We start from the raw sequence: 14,727 nt of genomic DNA, 5'->3' as shown, positions 1-14,727 counted from the left end.
CCATCGCAGATCGTTTTCAAGGTAGGGCTTATATATAGGTGAAGTGGTGGCGTAGAGGTGCTGCCTCGCGCGCAATACGATCGTGATTCGAATATCATCATCATCATCATCATCATCATCATCATCATCATCATCATCAGCAGCAGCAGCAGCAGCAGCAGCAGCAGCAGCAGCCTGTTTACGCACACTGCAGGGAAAAGGCCTCTCCCATACTTCTCCAACTACCCCGGTCATATACTAATTGTGGCCATGTTGTCCCTGCAAACTTCTTAATCTCATTCGCCCACCTAACTTTCTGCCGCCCTCTGCTACGCTTCCCTACCCTTGGAATCCAGACCGTAACCCTTAATGACCATCGGTTATCTTCCCTGCTCACAACATGTCCTGCCCATGCCCCATTCCTTTTTCTGGATTTCAACTAAGATATCATTAACTCGCGCTTGTACCCTCACCCAATCTGCTCTTTTCTTATACCTCAACGTTACACCTATCATTCTTCTTTCCATAGCTCGTTGCCTCGTCCTCAATTTAGTAGAACCCTTTTCGTAAGCATCCAGGTTTCTGCCCCGTACGTCAGCACTGGTAAGACACAGCTGTTATATACTTTTCCCTTGAGGGATAATGGCAACCTGCTGTTCATGATCTGAGAATGCCTGCCAAATGCACCCAAGCCCATTCTTAGTCTTCTGATTATTTCAGTCTCATGATCCGGATCCACAGTCACTACGTGTCCTCAATAGATATATTCCCTTACCACTTCCAGTGCCTCACTACGTATCGTAAACTGCTGTTCTCTTCCGAGACTGTTAAACATTAGTTTAGTTTTCGGCAGATTAATTTTTAGACCCACCCTTCGGCTTTGCCTCTCCAGGTCAGTGAGCATGCATTGCAGTTGGTCCCTTGAGTTACAAGCAAGGCAATATCATCAGCGTATCGCAAGTTACTAAGGTATTCTCCATTAACTCTTATCCCCAATTCTTCCCAATCCAGGTCTCTGAATACCTCTCGTAAAAACGCTGCGAATAGCATTGGAGAGATCGTATCTCCCTCCCTGACGCCTTTCTTCATTGGGATTTTGTTGCTTTCTTTATGGAGGACTACGGTGGCTGTGGAGCCGCTATATATATCTTTCAGTATTTTTACATACGGCTCGTCTACACCCTGATTCCGCAATGCCTCCATGAATATTGAGGTTTCGACTGAATCAAACGCTTTTTCGTAATCAATGAAAGCTATATATAAGGGTTGGTTATATTCCGCAGATTTCTCTATCACCTGATTGATAGTGTGAATATGGTCTATTGTTGAGTAGCCTTTACGGAATCCTGCCTGGTCCTTTGTTTGGCGGAAGTCTAAGGTGTTCCTGATCCTTAGTAAATACTTTGTAGGCAACGGACAGTAAGCTGTTCGGTCTGTAATTTTTCAAGTCTTTGGCGTCCCCTTTCTTATGGATTAAAATTATGTTGGCATTCTTCCAAGATTCCGGTACGATCGAGGTCATGAGTAAAAAGCTTGGGAATGGCTTAACTCGGCTATGCCAGTATATACGTAGCGGAAGCTAAGGGATAGCATGGTTAGCCTTGGTTCATCTTGATTACAAGTCCAGGTTAGTCTCGTTGTCTACCTATGTTGCAGCGTTTAGCCAGTCGTTCGGAGCGCTGTTCGTCTGTTTCTTGGACGATTCGCTTCCTCTTCATTTCGTTCCGATGTCGATTCCAGGCCTCCTCCTGCTTATCAGAATTGTCACCGTCCATGCTGCCGCCTCAACTGTGGTTGCGGCGCACGCAAGCTCTGCTTTTCAATCCACCGACATGATAGGCATGCGACGCAGCTGGCGAAGCGAGCAGAGGCGAGCGCAAGGACGAGGAACGCGGTGTGACGTCATACCAAATGGCGGCGGCGGAAAGGCGCGGCATTTACTTACTTAGTAAGTAAATGGCCGCGTAAGTAAATAGTCTTAGTAAGTAAATGGCACTTTGTAAGTGGCGCATGCGCAGTAGTGACTAGAGAGCGAGAGAGAGAGAAATATCCAAGGCGAGGCGTGTGTTGTGACGTCATGTGACTCCTCGGAGCACCGCCACGGCGAAATCGCAAGTTCGCGGCCAGTAAAGCTTTCACTTGAACAAAGAAAAGCATGAGGAAAAGAAGAATATACAGTGCAAAAATGCGGGCACGCCCTGTGCCACTGGGGCTTAGCAGAGAGACGAGAACTAGGAGTCGGATTCCTGAATAATAAGGATATTTATTTATTTTGTGATACTGTCAATCCCATCAGGTATTTTCACAGGAGTGGGTTTAGAAGGGTCTGTAGACATTGTAGTGCAGGTATTTACATAAGAATACAAAAGGGTACTTAGTAAGTGTAGAGGTTCATGGGCCTATGTTAATAGCAATAAGTATGGAAAAAACATAATGCACAATGAGCTTATTTGAAGTACATGTGGTGTTTTGCAAAGAGGCAAAAAGGAAGGAAAAAAGGATAAGCCTATGGGATATGCAATTGATAGCATCATTCATCATTTCACATCACAAATTTTCAAAAATATTTGGCAATTAATACAATGATAAAGACGATGTTGATAACATCGCTTAGTCGTGGGTGACAGTACTGTTGGCGCAACAAATTCAACAAATTTTTCAACAGTGAGCTGTGCGACTACCGTCTGGGCTAAAGCATTCCAATCTCGAACAGCTTGCGGGAAGAATGAAAAGCTAAATGTATTGTTAGTGCAAGAATATTCTTGGAGTGTAAGGTTATGCTTGTGACGGGTTTCTCTGGATGTGTTACAGGAAATATAGGTGTTAGAAGCCACATGAATGTTATGCAGGATGAGATACAAAAAATTGAGTCAGTACAGCATCGCGCGACTGCTTAGTGTGTGAAGGCCGATTTCGGATAGCATCTGAGTAGGCGAGTCGGTGCGCCGAAATCGGTTACAGATATACCGCGCGGCTTTTCGATGGATAGCCTCAAGAGTGGTGATTTGATTTTGGGCAAAGGGAAACCACGCCACGTTCGCATATTCTAAGACAGGACGTATGATTGTAACATAGGCCAAGAGCTTGGCTTCCTTCGTAGAGTATCGCAGGGCCCGTTTTAAGAACATAAGCTTTCGCATCGCTTTGCTTGCTACGTGCTCTACATGAGCCGGCCATCCTAAGTCTGATGATATGATAAAGCCCAAGTACTTGTTTTGAGTGACAGTGTTAAGTATAGTATTATCACAGCTGTATGTAAAAGTAAGCTTGGATTTCTTTTTTGTTACTGACATTGAAACTGTTTTATCGAAGTTGATGGCCATTTGCCAGTTTTCACACCATTGGACTATCAAAGAAAAGTTCTTGTTAAGACTAATTTGGTCTTGCCGGTTTAGTACTTCTCTATACAAGACGCAGTCGTCTGAAAATAACCTAATCTTGGATTCAATCTGATTCATTTATGATGTCATTTATGAACAAAAGAAACAGGATAGGGGCCAGAACGGAACGCTGGGGTACACCAGAAAGTACTGGCACAGTTTCAGAAGCGTAAGAGCCTAGCTGAAGAAACTGGCGGCGGTCAAATAAGTAATTGCTAATCCAACGAGAAATTGGCCCATTTCCTAGTAAATGTTTAAGCTTTAGAAGTAGGCAGACACGATCAAAGGCCTTTGAGAAGTCTATGCAAATTACATCTATTTGTTTCTGGTCGTTAATTGCTTTGGCGAAATCGTGTAGTATCTCAACGAGCTGGGTAACGGTAGACAGACCAGTCCTGAAGCCATGTTGGCATGGATGGAGGACGTTGTTTGCCTCACTGAACTCTGTAACGGATTTTAAGATACGTTCCAAGATTTTACAGCATGTAGATGTGAGAGAAATAGGCCTATAATATGACTGACAAGCAATATTGCCCGATTTGTAGACGGGCACTATTTTAGCAATTTTCGATTCTGCCGGGGTATATTGTTCGGAGATTGATTTGTTGTAAATAAGGCATAAGTATTTGCTTACATGCTCAGAATAACGTTTCAGGAAACAGTTCGGGATTCCGTCAGGACGGTTGCACTTTTTATCGTCTAAATTTAATAACAGTGCGAACACGCCTGCTTCAGTTACGACTGGAGCGCTCAGTGACTCGTTGTGCTTTATATTTTCAGGCCTTTAACCATGCGCAGTGCCATTGTCAGGGGCAAATACGGAATGGAAGAATGTGTTAAACGCTTCCGCTTGTTTCTTTTGTACTGTCGGTGATAACGGTTTTGTACGGTTATCGTTGTGCCTGACATAACGCCAGAATTTCTAGGGTGAGTCTTTGATAAAATTGCTAAGCGTTGTACTGCAGAAGTGCTGTTTTCTTACCTTTATTACTTCCTTTAGTAGTCTGTTTAACAAATTTATTTTTTGACAGAGGTCTGGAACTGGGCATAATTTGTTAGATTTCCGCAACCTTTTTATTCAACGTTTTAAATGAATTACCTCGCGTGTAATCCATGGGTTGTGCTTATTGGTGTTCCTTCCCTATGTTGTCCTTGGTGTCAGTGTTTGTTGGCTTCTCATGATATGGCTAATAAAAAAAAATCGGGCCCCTCGGTTAACCCCTTTTCTTCTCGTTTATTACATAACGAGGGTCTCGAATCCCGCAACATTGATGCCTTCAGGTAGCGTATGTGGGTTTATTGACCAGTTGCCTTCACCCATAAAAAGATCGCGTTCTCGTGACGCCTGCGGCAAAAACGACGTTCCACGTCCGCCGCCAAGGTCTGTGAGTGGTGGCGCTGGCTAACACTCCCAGGGTTCTACTGTTACACATAAATAGCCAAGTAAGTGGATGGGGAAACGCCGCCACGGTAGCTCAATTGGTAGAGCATCGCACGCGAAATGCGAAGGTTGTGGGTTCGGCTCCCACCTGCGGCAAGTTGTTTTTTCATCCACTTTAATTTCCACTAATTTATCTTTATTTCATTTATTAAGCACGAGTAAATTCCCCTATGTTGTCCTTGGTGTCAGTGTTTGTTGGCTTCTCATGATATGGCTAATAAAAAAAAATCGCCCCCTCGGTTAAACCCCTTCCTTCTCGTTTATTTCGTAACGAGGGTCTCGAATCCGGCAACATTGATGCCTTCAGGTAGCGTATGTGGGTTTATTTACCAGTTGCCTTCACCCATAAAAAGATCACGTTCTCGTGACGCCTGCGGCAAAAACGACGTTCCACGTCCGCCGCCAAGGTCTGTGAGTGGTGGCGCTGGCTAACACTCCCAGGGTTCTACTATTACACATAAATAGCCAAGCAAGTGGATGGGGAAACGCCGCCGCGGTAGCTCAATTGGTAGAGCATCGTACGCGAAATGCGAAGGTTGTGGGTTCGGCTCCCACCTGCGGCAAGTTGTTTTTTCATCCACTTTAATTTCGACTAACTTATCGTTTATTTCATTTATTAAGCACAAGTAATTTCCCCTATGTTGTCCTTGGTGTCAGTGTTTGTTGGCTTCTCATGATATGGCTAATAAAAAAAAAATCGCCCCCTCGGTTAAACCCCCTTCCTTCTCGTTTATTACGTAACGAGGGTCTCGAATCCGGCAACATTGATGCCTTCAGGTAGCGTATGTGGGTTTATTGACCAGTTGCCTTCACCCATAAAAAGATCACGTTCTCGTGACGCCTGCGGCAAAAACGACGTTCCACGTCCGCCGCCAAGGTCTGTGAGTGGTGGCGCTGGCTAACACTCCCAGGGTTCTACTATTGCACATAAATATCCAAGTAAGTGGATGGGGAAACGCCGCCGCGGTAGCTCAATTGGTAGAGCATCGTACGCGAAATGCGAAGGTTGTGGGTTCGGCTCCCACCTGCGGCAAGTTGTTTTTTCATCCACTTTAATTTCCACTAATTTATCGTTTATTTCATTTATTAAGCACAAGTAATTTCCCCTATGTTGTCCTTGGTGTCAGTGTTTGTTGGCTTCTCATGATATGGCTAATAAAAAAAAATCGGGCCCCTCGGTTAACCCCCTTTCTTTTCGTTTATTACATAACGAGGGTCTCGAATCCGGCAACATTGATGCCTTCAGGTAGCATATGTGGGTTTATTGACCAGTTGCCTTCACCCATAAAAAGATCACGTTCTCGTGACGCCTGCGGCAAAAACGACGTTCCACGTCCGCCGCCAAGGTCTGTGAGTGGTGGCGCTGGCTAACACTCCCAGGGTTCTACTATTACACATAAATACCCAAGTAAGTGGATGGGGAAACGCCGCCGCGGTAGCTCAATTGGTAGAGCATCGCACGCGAAATGCGAAGGTTGTGGGTTCGGCTCCCACCTGCGGCAAGTTGTTTTTTCATCTACTTTAATTTCGACTAACTTATCGTTTATTTCATTTATTAAGCACAAGTAATTTCCCCTATGTTGTCCTTGGTGTCAGTGTTTGTTGGCTTCGCATTATATGTACTCTAGAAGCTCCTCGAGAACAAGACTTCGGCTCGGGGCGGTCTGTAGACGGCGCCAGCATAGACGTGGATCTAGCCCAGCTGAATTCTACACCAGACCACCTCCACACGAGGGACATCTGGCATCACTGAGTAATTTATGCCTTCGCCTATGAGCAAAGTACCAGCACCACCTCTAGTTGTTCCGTCATTTAGGACGATGGAGTAGACCGGAGGGGCCACTTCATGGTTTACGATGTTAGCGTGCAGCCCTGTCTCAGTCACACAGATAATGTCAGGTTCAAGAGCGATCAGAATCGCCTCTAGCTAACTAGGGCCGACGGCGCTTTCGATTTCGCGTGGCTGGTCCGTTGTGCATGCTTTCATTTTTGCAACTTCCACTATGTCTTTCGCTTGACCATCCAAGGTGTACAGGCGATTATTTATTTTCACTTTATCGTTGGACAAATAACTATCTCTTTCTGGTCTCGATGTACATTCGTTCTTTCCCATAGCTTCTTTCTGATTTGTCTTACTGCAGGCGAATGATCCTCACTAATTGAACATTCAGTTCCTTTTAGCTTTCTGCAATTGCTAGGTATGTTAGCTTTATCCCGGTAGTCAAATAACTTCAAAATGACAGGTCTGTGCTTGGGATTATCAATCGTTTGTTTTCGCCCAAGGCGGTTAATTCTTTCGATGCAAGCCGTTGTTATTCCTATCGTATCTTCAAAGATAGTTTTCTCAACAGCATTGAGCAGATCTTGGTGGCTCTCGTTTTCGAGTTCCTTAACACCGTATACAACAAGATTAGACCTGCGGCCTCTGTTGTCTAATTCGTCGACTTTCTTAGTTAAGGAAGTACCAGGTGATCGAGTTTGTCAACCCTTTCTACGCATTCCAAGATATGCTTTTCCATTTTGCCTATTTCTTCCAGCGTTTTATCTATCGCTCCAAGTTTTTGATTGGTCACCAGTTTTTTATTCCTTATCTCTTGGATGTCTTTTGAAATCATGTTTAGCTGCTCCTCAATCGTAATGTCACCGGGCCAGGGAGTAGTCTCGACGTCCCCTGCCAGCAACAACAGGAACCGCAAGGAATCTGACATATCACAGAACCACTCAAGCAAAGCGTGTGGGCACAGCAGCAAAACCAGACAAATAACACTGCTACGAAAGGATTTGCCGAACCACTTCCTCACCTAGATGGCAAACAAGAATGGATTTGACCGATGCATCTCGGCACTGCTGCCACGCCCACTGATGGATCCCTCGCGGATGCAGGTCCTTAAATAGAATTCCCGTGTCGTCGTGGTCTTGTCGGAGGAGTGATTTCAGTGACAATGTAGGAGGAGTGGTTTCAATATCCAAAAGCATGGATGACAGCTGATTTCGGGATGTGTCTTCTAAACATACTATATTTTCAGCAAGTATTTTGAGATAATGATACACACTGCATGATAAGGACTGTTTGCGATATGAGGTGCGGCAAAAAAGGTAGACGCCAAGGCAAGCGATGTCGTGCATCGTACGCGGGTGTGTAATGATGGAGGTTCAGCGCTGCTAGTATAGGGTCGTTATTTGTTGTAATTGCATTCTTGTAGATACATACACAATAATTTGAATGGATACAAATCAGTATTCCTGAGAATACCAAACTGTTTAAAGTACGGGTGAGTATGGGAATTTCATGGTAGATTTGCAATTACCCTGATAGCCCGTTTTGGCAACTACAAGCTTCTGTGTGCTTTGTTTTGTTGTTGCGCCCAAAATAGTTAAGCAGTAACTAATAATCCGGAGTAAATAGGTGTTTTAGATAAGAGCCTTTATTTTTATTAGCAGAGTGTATCTACGCCGGCACAGGACGCCGCTGGTAAGGTTCATTTTCCTTCGCACGTTATCTATATGTACGTCCCAGCTAAAGGTTTCGGTGAACACCACACCAAGGCATTTGACAGCTGGCACGATTTCAATCTTACTGCTGCCCAACATGAGGTCGAAATTTTTTTGGATAGTTTTATTCTTTGTGCGGAACATTATTGCATTGCCTTTCTTGGCATTTACTTTTGCGTAATTATTTCAGACTCAGGCGCAAGTATTCAAGAAACTGATTTCCTTGTCTCAATAAATCGTGTTCATCTTTACTGGCTGGCAGCATCGTGAGATCTTCGGCGTAAGCTATTAAAGCGACAGGCAATGGTGCAAAAAATGTCATTAATATAGATATTGTACAATAAAGTGCCTAAAATACTATGGTGTGGGACTCCAGACAAAAGACGTTGTAAGCTGGATGACCTATAAATAATGGCGTTTACGGCGTTTACGGCATTTCAGATAGGATTTTATTAACGACAGGCATATTGCTCTAATTCCATAATGATCTAGCTTATGTAGCAACAGACTATAGTGGATTACATGAAACGCTTTTAGAAATCGATATAAATTCCAAGCACTATTTGTCTTTCTTCAAAAGCATTTATTTCAAACTGTTGCTGCTCAATTATTGCAATTTCTGTTGGCCTCTTTTGCCTGAAGCCGTACTAGCAGTCGGACAGCGCGAAGTGTTTTACGGAGAATGTATTTAATCTAGCATATTTGAATTTGTCTGAACCCTTGAATAGCACAACAAAAACCGAACTCGGTCTATAAGTGGCTAAATCTGTTGTGGCGCCACCCTTATGGATAGCATCAGCCTTGGCGATTTGCATCTGTTTAGGTGAAATTCTGGAAGAAAGAGTCAGGTTGTGTATGCTTACCAATACTGGCGCTAGCATATTAATCACAAATTTGAAAGCTTTGATTTGAAAACCGTCTTTGTCCTCAGCTTTACCAGTTTTCAGGTTTGTGAAAACAGATTATTTCATGTTCTGTTACAGGTTGCAAGAACAAGGACTCTGAAACACTTGGTGTTTGATAATCATATCTTATGAGACCAGCGACAGAACAGCAAAAGGTGTTTGTAGTGTTGATAAAAGGATCATTAAAGTGATTCGAAAGGTCTTCATTAGTAATTGTAAGCCAGACGAGTAGCGGTTAACAAAAAGCACTTTATTCAGAAACGCAGCCGAGTATACAAGGAGCACTGCGATAAGCAATGGGCGTGTTGCACATGCGCACTGGTTGACTTCCAGGCATGACATTGCGCTCCAGTATATCTTCCCTACTATGGGAAAAAAGAAGAAACATTGATGAACACTTTCATTTGCAAACAAGCGTTGCTTTGCTATTTTCGTTATGGTAGTGGATAACGTTGCAGCCCTTGGCGCACCCGTTCACTTCTTCGAAGTGGCGCTTAGATTGCGTTTGCTGGGGTACTTGGCGCAGCCTGTCTTGGTGTTTCTGCTTGTGACTTAGCAGGCTGAGCAGCATCTGTGGCCCTATGATGCTCTCTCGTGCGGCGTAACTGCTGTCCACTGTCCACTACGTAGCATCGCGGTGGCCCTGCAGGACCAACTACCATGGCCGGGGCCCACGTTCTGCTGTGTGTGTCATATACGGACACTCTGTTTCCGCTATGAAGGTCTGGCAAAGCTCATGTCGTTCTGCTGTAGTAGGAACGCTGTTTATGTCGTATTTCTTGTAATCGCTGACGAATTGCTTCCATGGGTATCGTCTTGGGCTCCAGGTGACAGATGAGAACTGGGAGTTGGCTTCTGGTGTGGCGTCCCATGAGCCTTTGAGCTGGCGACTACAACTGTTCGTCCCTTGGAGTATTCCTCCACTCCAACAACGCACTGTAAAATAAGGGTGGAAAACGGGCATTTGTTTAGCAGATGTTTAGCTGCCTGAACGGCACGCTCTGCCAAGCCGTTGGCGCGCGGGGGGTACGGACTAGAAGCGGTGTGGCTGATAATAAATTGACTTGTGAATTCTTGTAATGTTGCACTGTTGAAAGGAGGGCAGTTGTCACTGCACAGTTTGGCAGGAATTCTATGTGTGGCGAAGATTTCTGCATTTGCGCTGATTACAGCAGCAGCGGTAGTCCGATTAAGCTTGCGAACCTCGAAGAAAAACGAGTAAGAATCTACCACTATGAAGTAATCATTGCCTTCGTAGTGAAAAAAGATCGACCCCGACAACCTGCCATGGCAAACTCGGTAGTTCGTGGCTCAGCATGGGCAGCCTTGCATTTCTTTTTTGTACTTGTCACAAACACCGCATGACTTCGCTACATCAGAAACGTTGGCCTTCATGTTTGGCCAGGACATTACCTGTCTTGCTCGCGCCTTCATTTTGTCTTCGCCACAATGTGCAGCGTGGAGCAGGCCGAGAACTTCCTTGCGCTTTGATGGAGGCATTACAAGCTTGTTGCTTCTGAGAAGCAGCCCATTCTCGACGTGTAGTTCATGACGGTAGTTCCAGTATGGCTTTAAGGCATCCGGGAGCTGCTGCTTGCTTTTGGGCCACTCTGTACTTGCGTAACGGCCGAGTTCGGTCATGAGGGTGTCCTTATCAGTCTCCGTTGTGATACTGAGCAACTGTTGATCTGAAACAGGTAACAAGGAAACAACATTGACTTGAAATTGCTCTGTTTCATCCATGAGCTCTGTTTTGCAAGGAAAGCGCGAAAGTGCGTCGGTCAAAGACAGTTCCTTTCCCAGTTTGTATATCACGCTGACAGGGAATCATTGAAGCGTGCCGGCACATGCGTTGAAGGCGAAGAGGGCAATCGCAAAGAGGTTTCTTGAAAATCGAGTCCAGTGGTCGGATTCTACCGTGACTAGTGGTTGCCCGAGTATGTAGTCCTTGAATTTCATGCAGCCATGAACTATGGCTAGGGTTTCCTTTTCGATTTGTGCATACCGCTGTTGTGTGGCATTTAGGTCGCGGGGCGAATAGGCAATAAGGTGGTTATCTTGCAAAATGACTGCTCCGATACCGTAACGGCTCGCATCCACGGACAGTTTCATTGGCTTGGTCTGGTCAAAGTATGCTAGGACTGGTGCTGTGGCAAGACTACTTCGTAACTTTTGTAAACTGTTTTCCTGCAGTTCTGTCCACATCCAAGCGACGTCCTTCTTAAGTAGCTCCTGAATAGCTGCAGATGAGACCGACAGGTTTGGGATGAACCGAGACACAAAGTTTATCATTCCAAGGAACACTTGAAGCTCCTTACGGTTCTTCGGCGGTGGCACTTGCATGATGTCTTGAACTCTGTCTGAGTCCGGTGACAGCCTTTCGGCGGTGAGGAGGTGGTCCATGTAACGTACACTGTCCTGCGAGAATTCGCATTTCTTTTTATTGAGCTTTAGATTACGTTCCCTACAGCGTTCAAGCAAGACGATGAGGTTCGTGTCGTGCTCTTCGGACTTCTCCATTAATACTTTCCGATCATTATTCTGCTCTTCGTTTTCACACTTGCAGGTACGGTAAACACGCCTTGCATCTCCACCGATAGTCATTAAAAATGTAGCGGTCTGAATATCCTGGGGCTGTAGACTCAGCCTTGTCGCTGTTGCAAAAAGTTCGAACTCAGTTTCCAGATGTTCCAGTAGTGGAAAATGTCGCCAGAAACGTATAGCGGCTTGGGCGGTGGTAGCAGAGTCGAAGTCATCGTCGCGGCTCGTGGTTGTCGTTCCGTATGAAACCTTGTCTCCTACATGGAAATTAATACTGCTGCATTGCTGCTCTTAAGCTGTTATCCTATGGCAAAACTTGCCGCACGGGCAGGAACTACCTGCCGTGCCCACTTCTGACACCATATAAGCCAGACGAGTCGCAGGTAACAAAAATCACTTTATTCAGAAACACAGCACTGCGGAGCACTGCGATAAGCAGTGGACGTGTTGCACATGCGCACTGGTTGACTTCCAGGCATGATTTTGCGCTCCAGTACAGTAATGACTCACTCTGTCATCCTTCGTTATACTATCAATGCTAGTCTTAGTGCCCAAATTCAAAATTTTGTGCACTTGATACCAAGAGTTGTATTGTCTGTCGTTCGACGAACTAAAATATATTAGGTAAATATTCAAACTTTGCGCTATGTATTTCCTTGGTCAGTTGATTGCGGAATTTTTATGCTTTTCCAGTTTAGCGAAATGCCGAAATTTCAGAAACTGTCCCTACAGTTTCCGATTCCTTATTTTGAACTGTAATTCCTTTGAGATACAAGCCTTCCTTGCTCTACCTTTACGTGGATATACTAGGGGGAAGCACTTATTTTAAATTACTTCCATTTTAGTTATTAAAGCATCCTACGCTTGATTAACATGCTTTAAAGAAAGTACATCATCCCAAGTCCTTTCGCTCACCACCGTAAAGAAACGGTCAAGAGAAGTGCTGTTGATTCACTTGTAACATAGCAATGGACCTTCTGGTATATGATAAGAGCTATGCGCAGGGAAAAATGCAAACACGGGGAAGTGGTCGCTTACGTCAGACAGAATTGTTCCAGCACTTGACAACACCTATTACTGTTAGTGATGAGGAGGTCAATTGACGTTGCAGTGGAGCAGTTGATACGCGTTGCTACATGAACGAGGCTGGAGAAACCGTAACTATCGAGCAATGTCCAAGGTTCTTCTCTTGGTGTAGATGCACTGATCATATTAACAGTGATATCACTGGCAAGGAATAAAGTATTTTCATTTATCGATGCATAGTTTAAATGTATCTCTAAAACAGACAGTAATTCATCCAAATTTCCACTAGGTGGGCGATAAAACACACTGAAAAAAAAAACACTTTTTCCCTCAACTCTTAGAATCTCGTAGCCTGGAGTGGATTTTGTGAAGTTGTGGTCTGCTATTACCCTTAGCGTCTTGAGAACATTTATTGATACTCCACGACCTCTGCGACGGCACCTATTTAGGACAAACTGGCTGTAGTCCTTAAGATGTAGATAACTGGATTCATCATGGTACCAAATTTCAGTAAACATAATGGCACCGAAGGAAAATGCAGGATCTTGAAGCAATACTTATACCTTACTTTTGTTATTTATGTAACTTATTTACAGCTTATTTATAGAGTTCATGTGAAAAATTTCATGCATTTGGGTGCCTGTTTGCAGGCTAGTTCAGTTATTGCTGCGGATATAAGATGGTGGTGACAAGCCATAATGAAGCAAAAAGACAGGTCGTATGGTTCAAGTTGCCACAATACACGAGACAGTAGTAATCTCAGCAATGCCATCAATGCTGTGAATATTCAGCAAAGTTTTCACATTTACGCGCATAAATCTGACCATTGAGCACACAGACAAACAAACTTAGCGGATGAAGTATAATTGTGGATAAAGAACTGTAGTGTATGAAGTACATTTATTTTTCGCGCAACAACCATGTATTGAGGCGACAGCAACAAGCGTTTATGGTGATACATAAGGTAACGTGCATATACTCCCACAAACACGTATGTTTATAGTAAGAGCACTGTCTGGTTTTCGCGTTTACGCGCTATGTCAAACCCCAAGCCTCCGAGATCAGAAAGGGAGGTTCGAATCATCATCATCATCATCATCATCATCAGCCCATTCTATGTCCACTACAGGACGAAGACCTCTCCCGGCGATCTCCAATTACTCCTGTCCTGCGCCAACCGATTCCAAGTAGCACCCGCGAATTTCCAAATTTCATCGCCCCGCCTAGTCTTATGCCGTCCTCGACTGCGCTTCCGTTCTCTTGGTACCCATTCTGTAACCATAATGGTTCAACGGCTATCTAACCTGCGCATTACATGTCCTGCCCAGCTCCATTTTTTTCCCTTAATGTCAATTAGAGCAGCGGCTATACCCGTTTGCGCTCTGATGATGCGGAACCAACCGCGGGATTCCTGAAGCTGGCCGTGTCTCTGCGCAGGTGGGCGGCAGCGACGAGCTCCCGTCGCGCATTCCGGTGGCTAGGCGGAGCATACTGGCGCGGCGCCGGCCAAAGTCCATGATCGAGCAGGGATCGCTGGATGCCCCACACGAGGTGCAGCACAGCAACTCGGCTGGCCTGGTGGTCAATGGCCGCGCTAGGCACCCCGGCGAGCGCTGGGGTAGCATCCTGCACGTGCCCGTGGTAGTCCAGGTGAGCGCTCGGCAGGTGGTGCCGTCATGCTTTACCTCCACGGAGGCAGGAATGAATCATGTTGTGAGAGGTAGCATCACGCGACAAAATTGAAGCCAGGAAAAAGTCGGCCCAACACGTGATCATTGTGGCGGTGCCCTTTAGTGTCTACCACCGCCGCGCTCAGCGCACGCTATGCCGAAAGACGTTATTAACCGGCGCAGGAGGCTGGGTGCCGCGGAAAGGCAGTCGAGTACGGCAAATCACATGCGATGAGACTAGTAACTTGGTGGCTTCGGTCCGTTCTGGGGAGGGCTGAGCGCGAGTTCTGGTG

The 14,727-nt window shown here is 45.2% G+C and overlaps 1 protein-coding gene across 4 annotated transcripts in view; it reads left to right on the top strand.

The window, feature by feature from the left end:
* The window catches only part of Asator (tau-tubulin kinase asator), a 453,953-nt gene that overhangs the window by 426,162 nt on the left and 13,064 nt on the right, over window positions 1-14,727 (top strand). For 2 of the 4 annotated variants that reach the window (XM_075698146.1, XM_075698149.1), the window contains exon 11: window positions 14,202-14,414. The exons of the other annotated variants lie outside the window; for them this stretch is intronic. In XM_075698146.1, the coding sequence (XP_075554261.1) occupies window positions 14,202-14,414 (213 nt within the window). The remainder of the gene's footprint in view (window positions 1-14,201; window positions 14,415-14,727) is intronic. 4 annotated transcript variants of the gene reach the window in all.

Source organism: Dermacentor variabilis, chromosome 7 (genome assembly GCF_050947875.1).
Source record: "Dermacentor variabilis isolate Ectoservices chromosome 7, ASM5094787v1, whole genome shotgun sequence".
Classification (NCBI taxonomy): Eukaryota; Metazoa; Arthropoda; class Arachnida; order Ixodida; family Ixodidae; genus Dermacentor; species Dermacentor variabilis.
The sequence above is the reverse complement of the archived record's forward strand: the minus strand, read 5'-3'. Positions and strand labels throughout refer to the sequence as shown.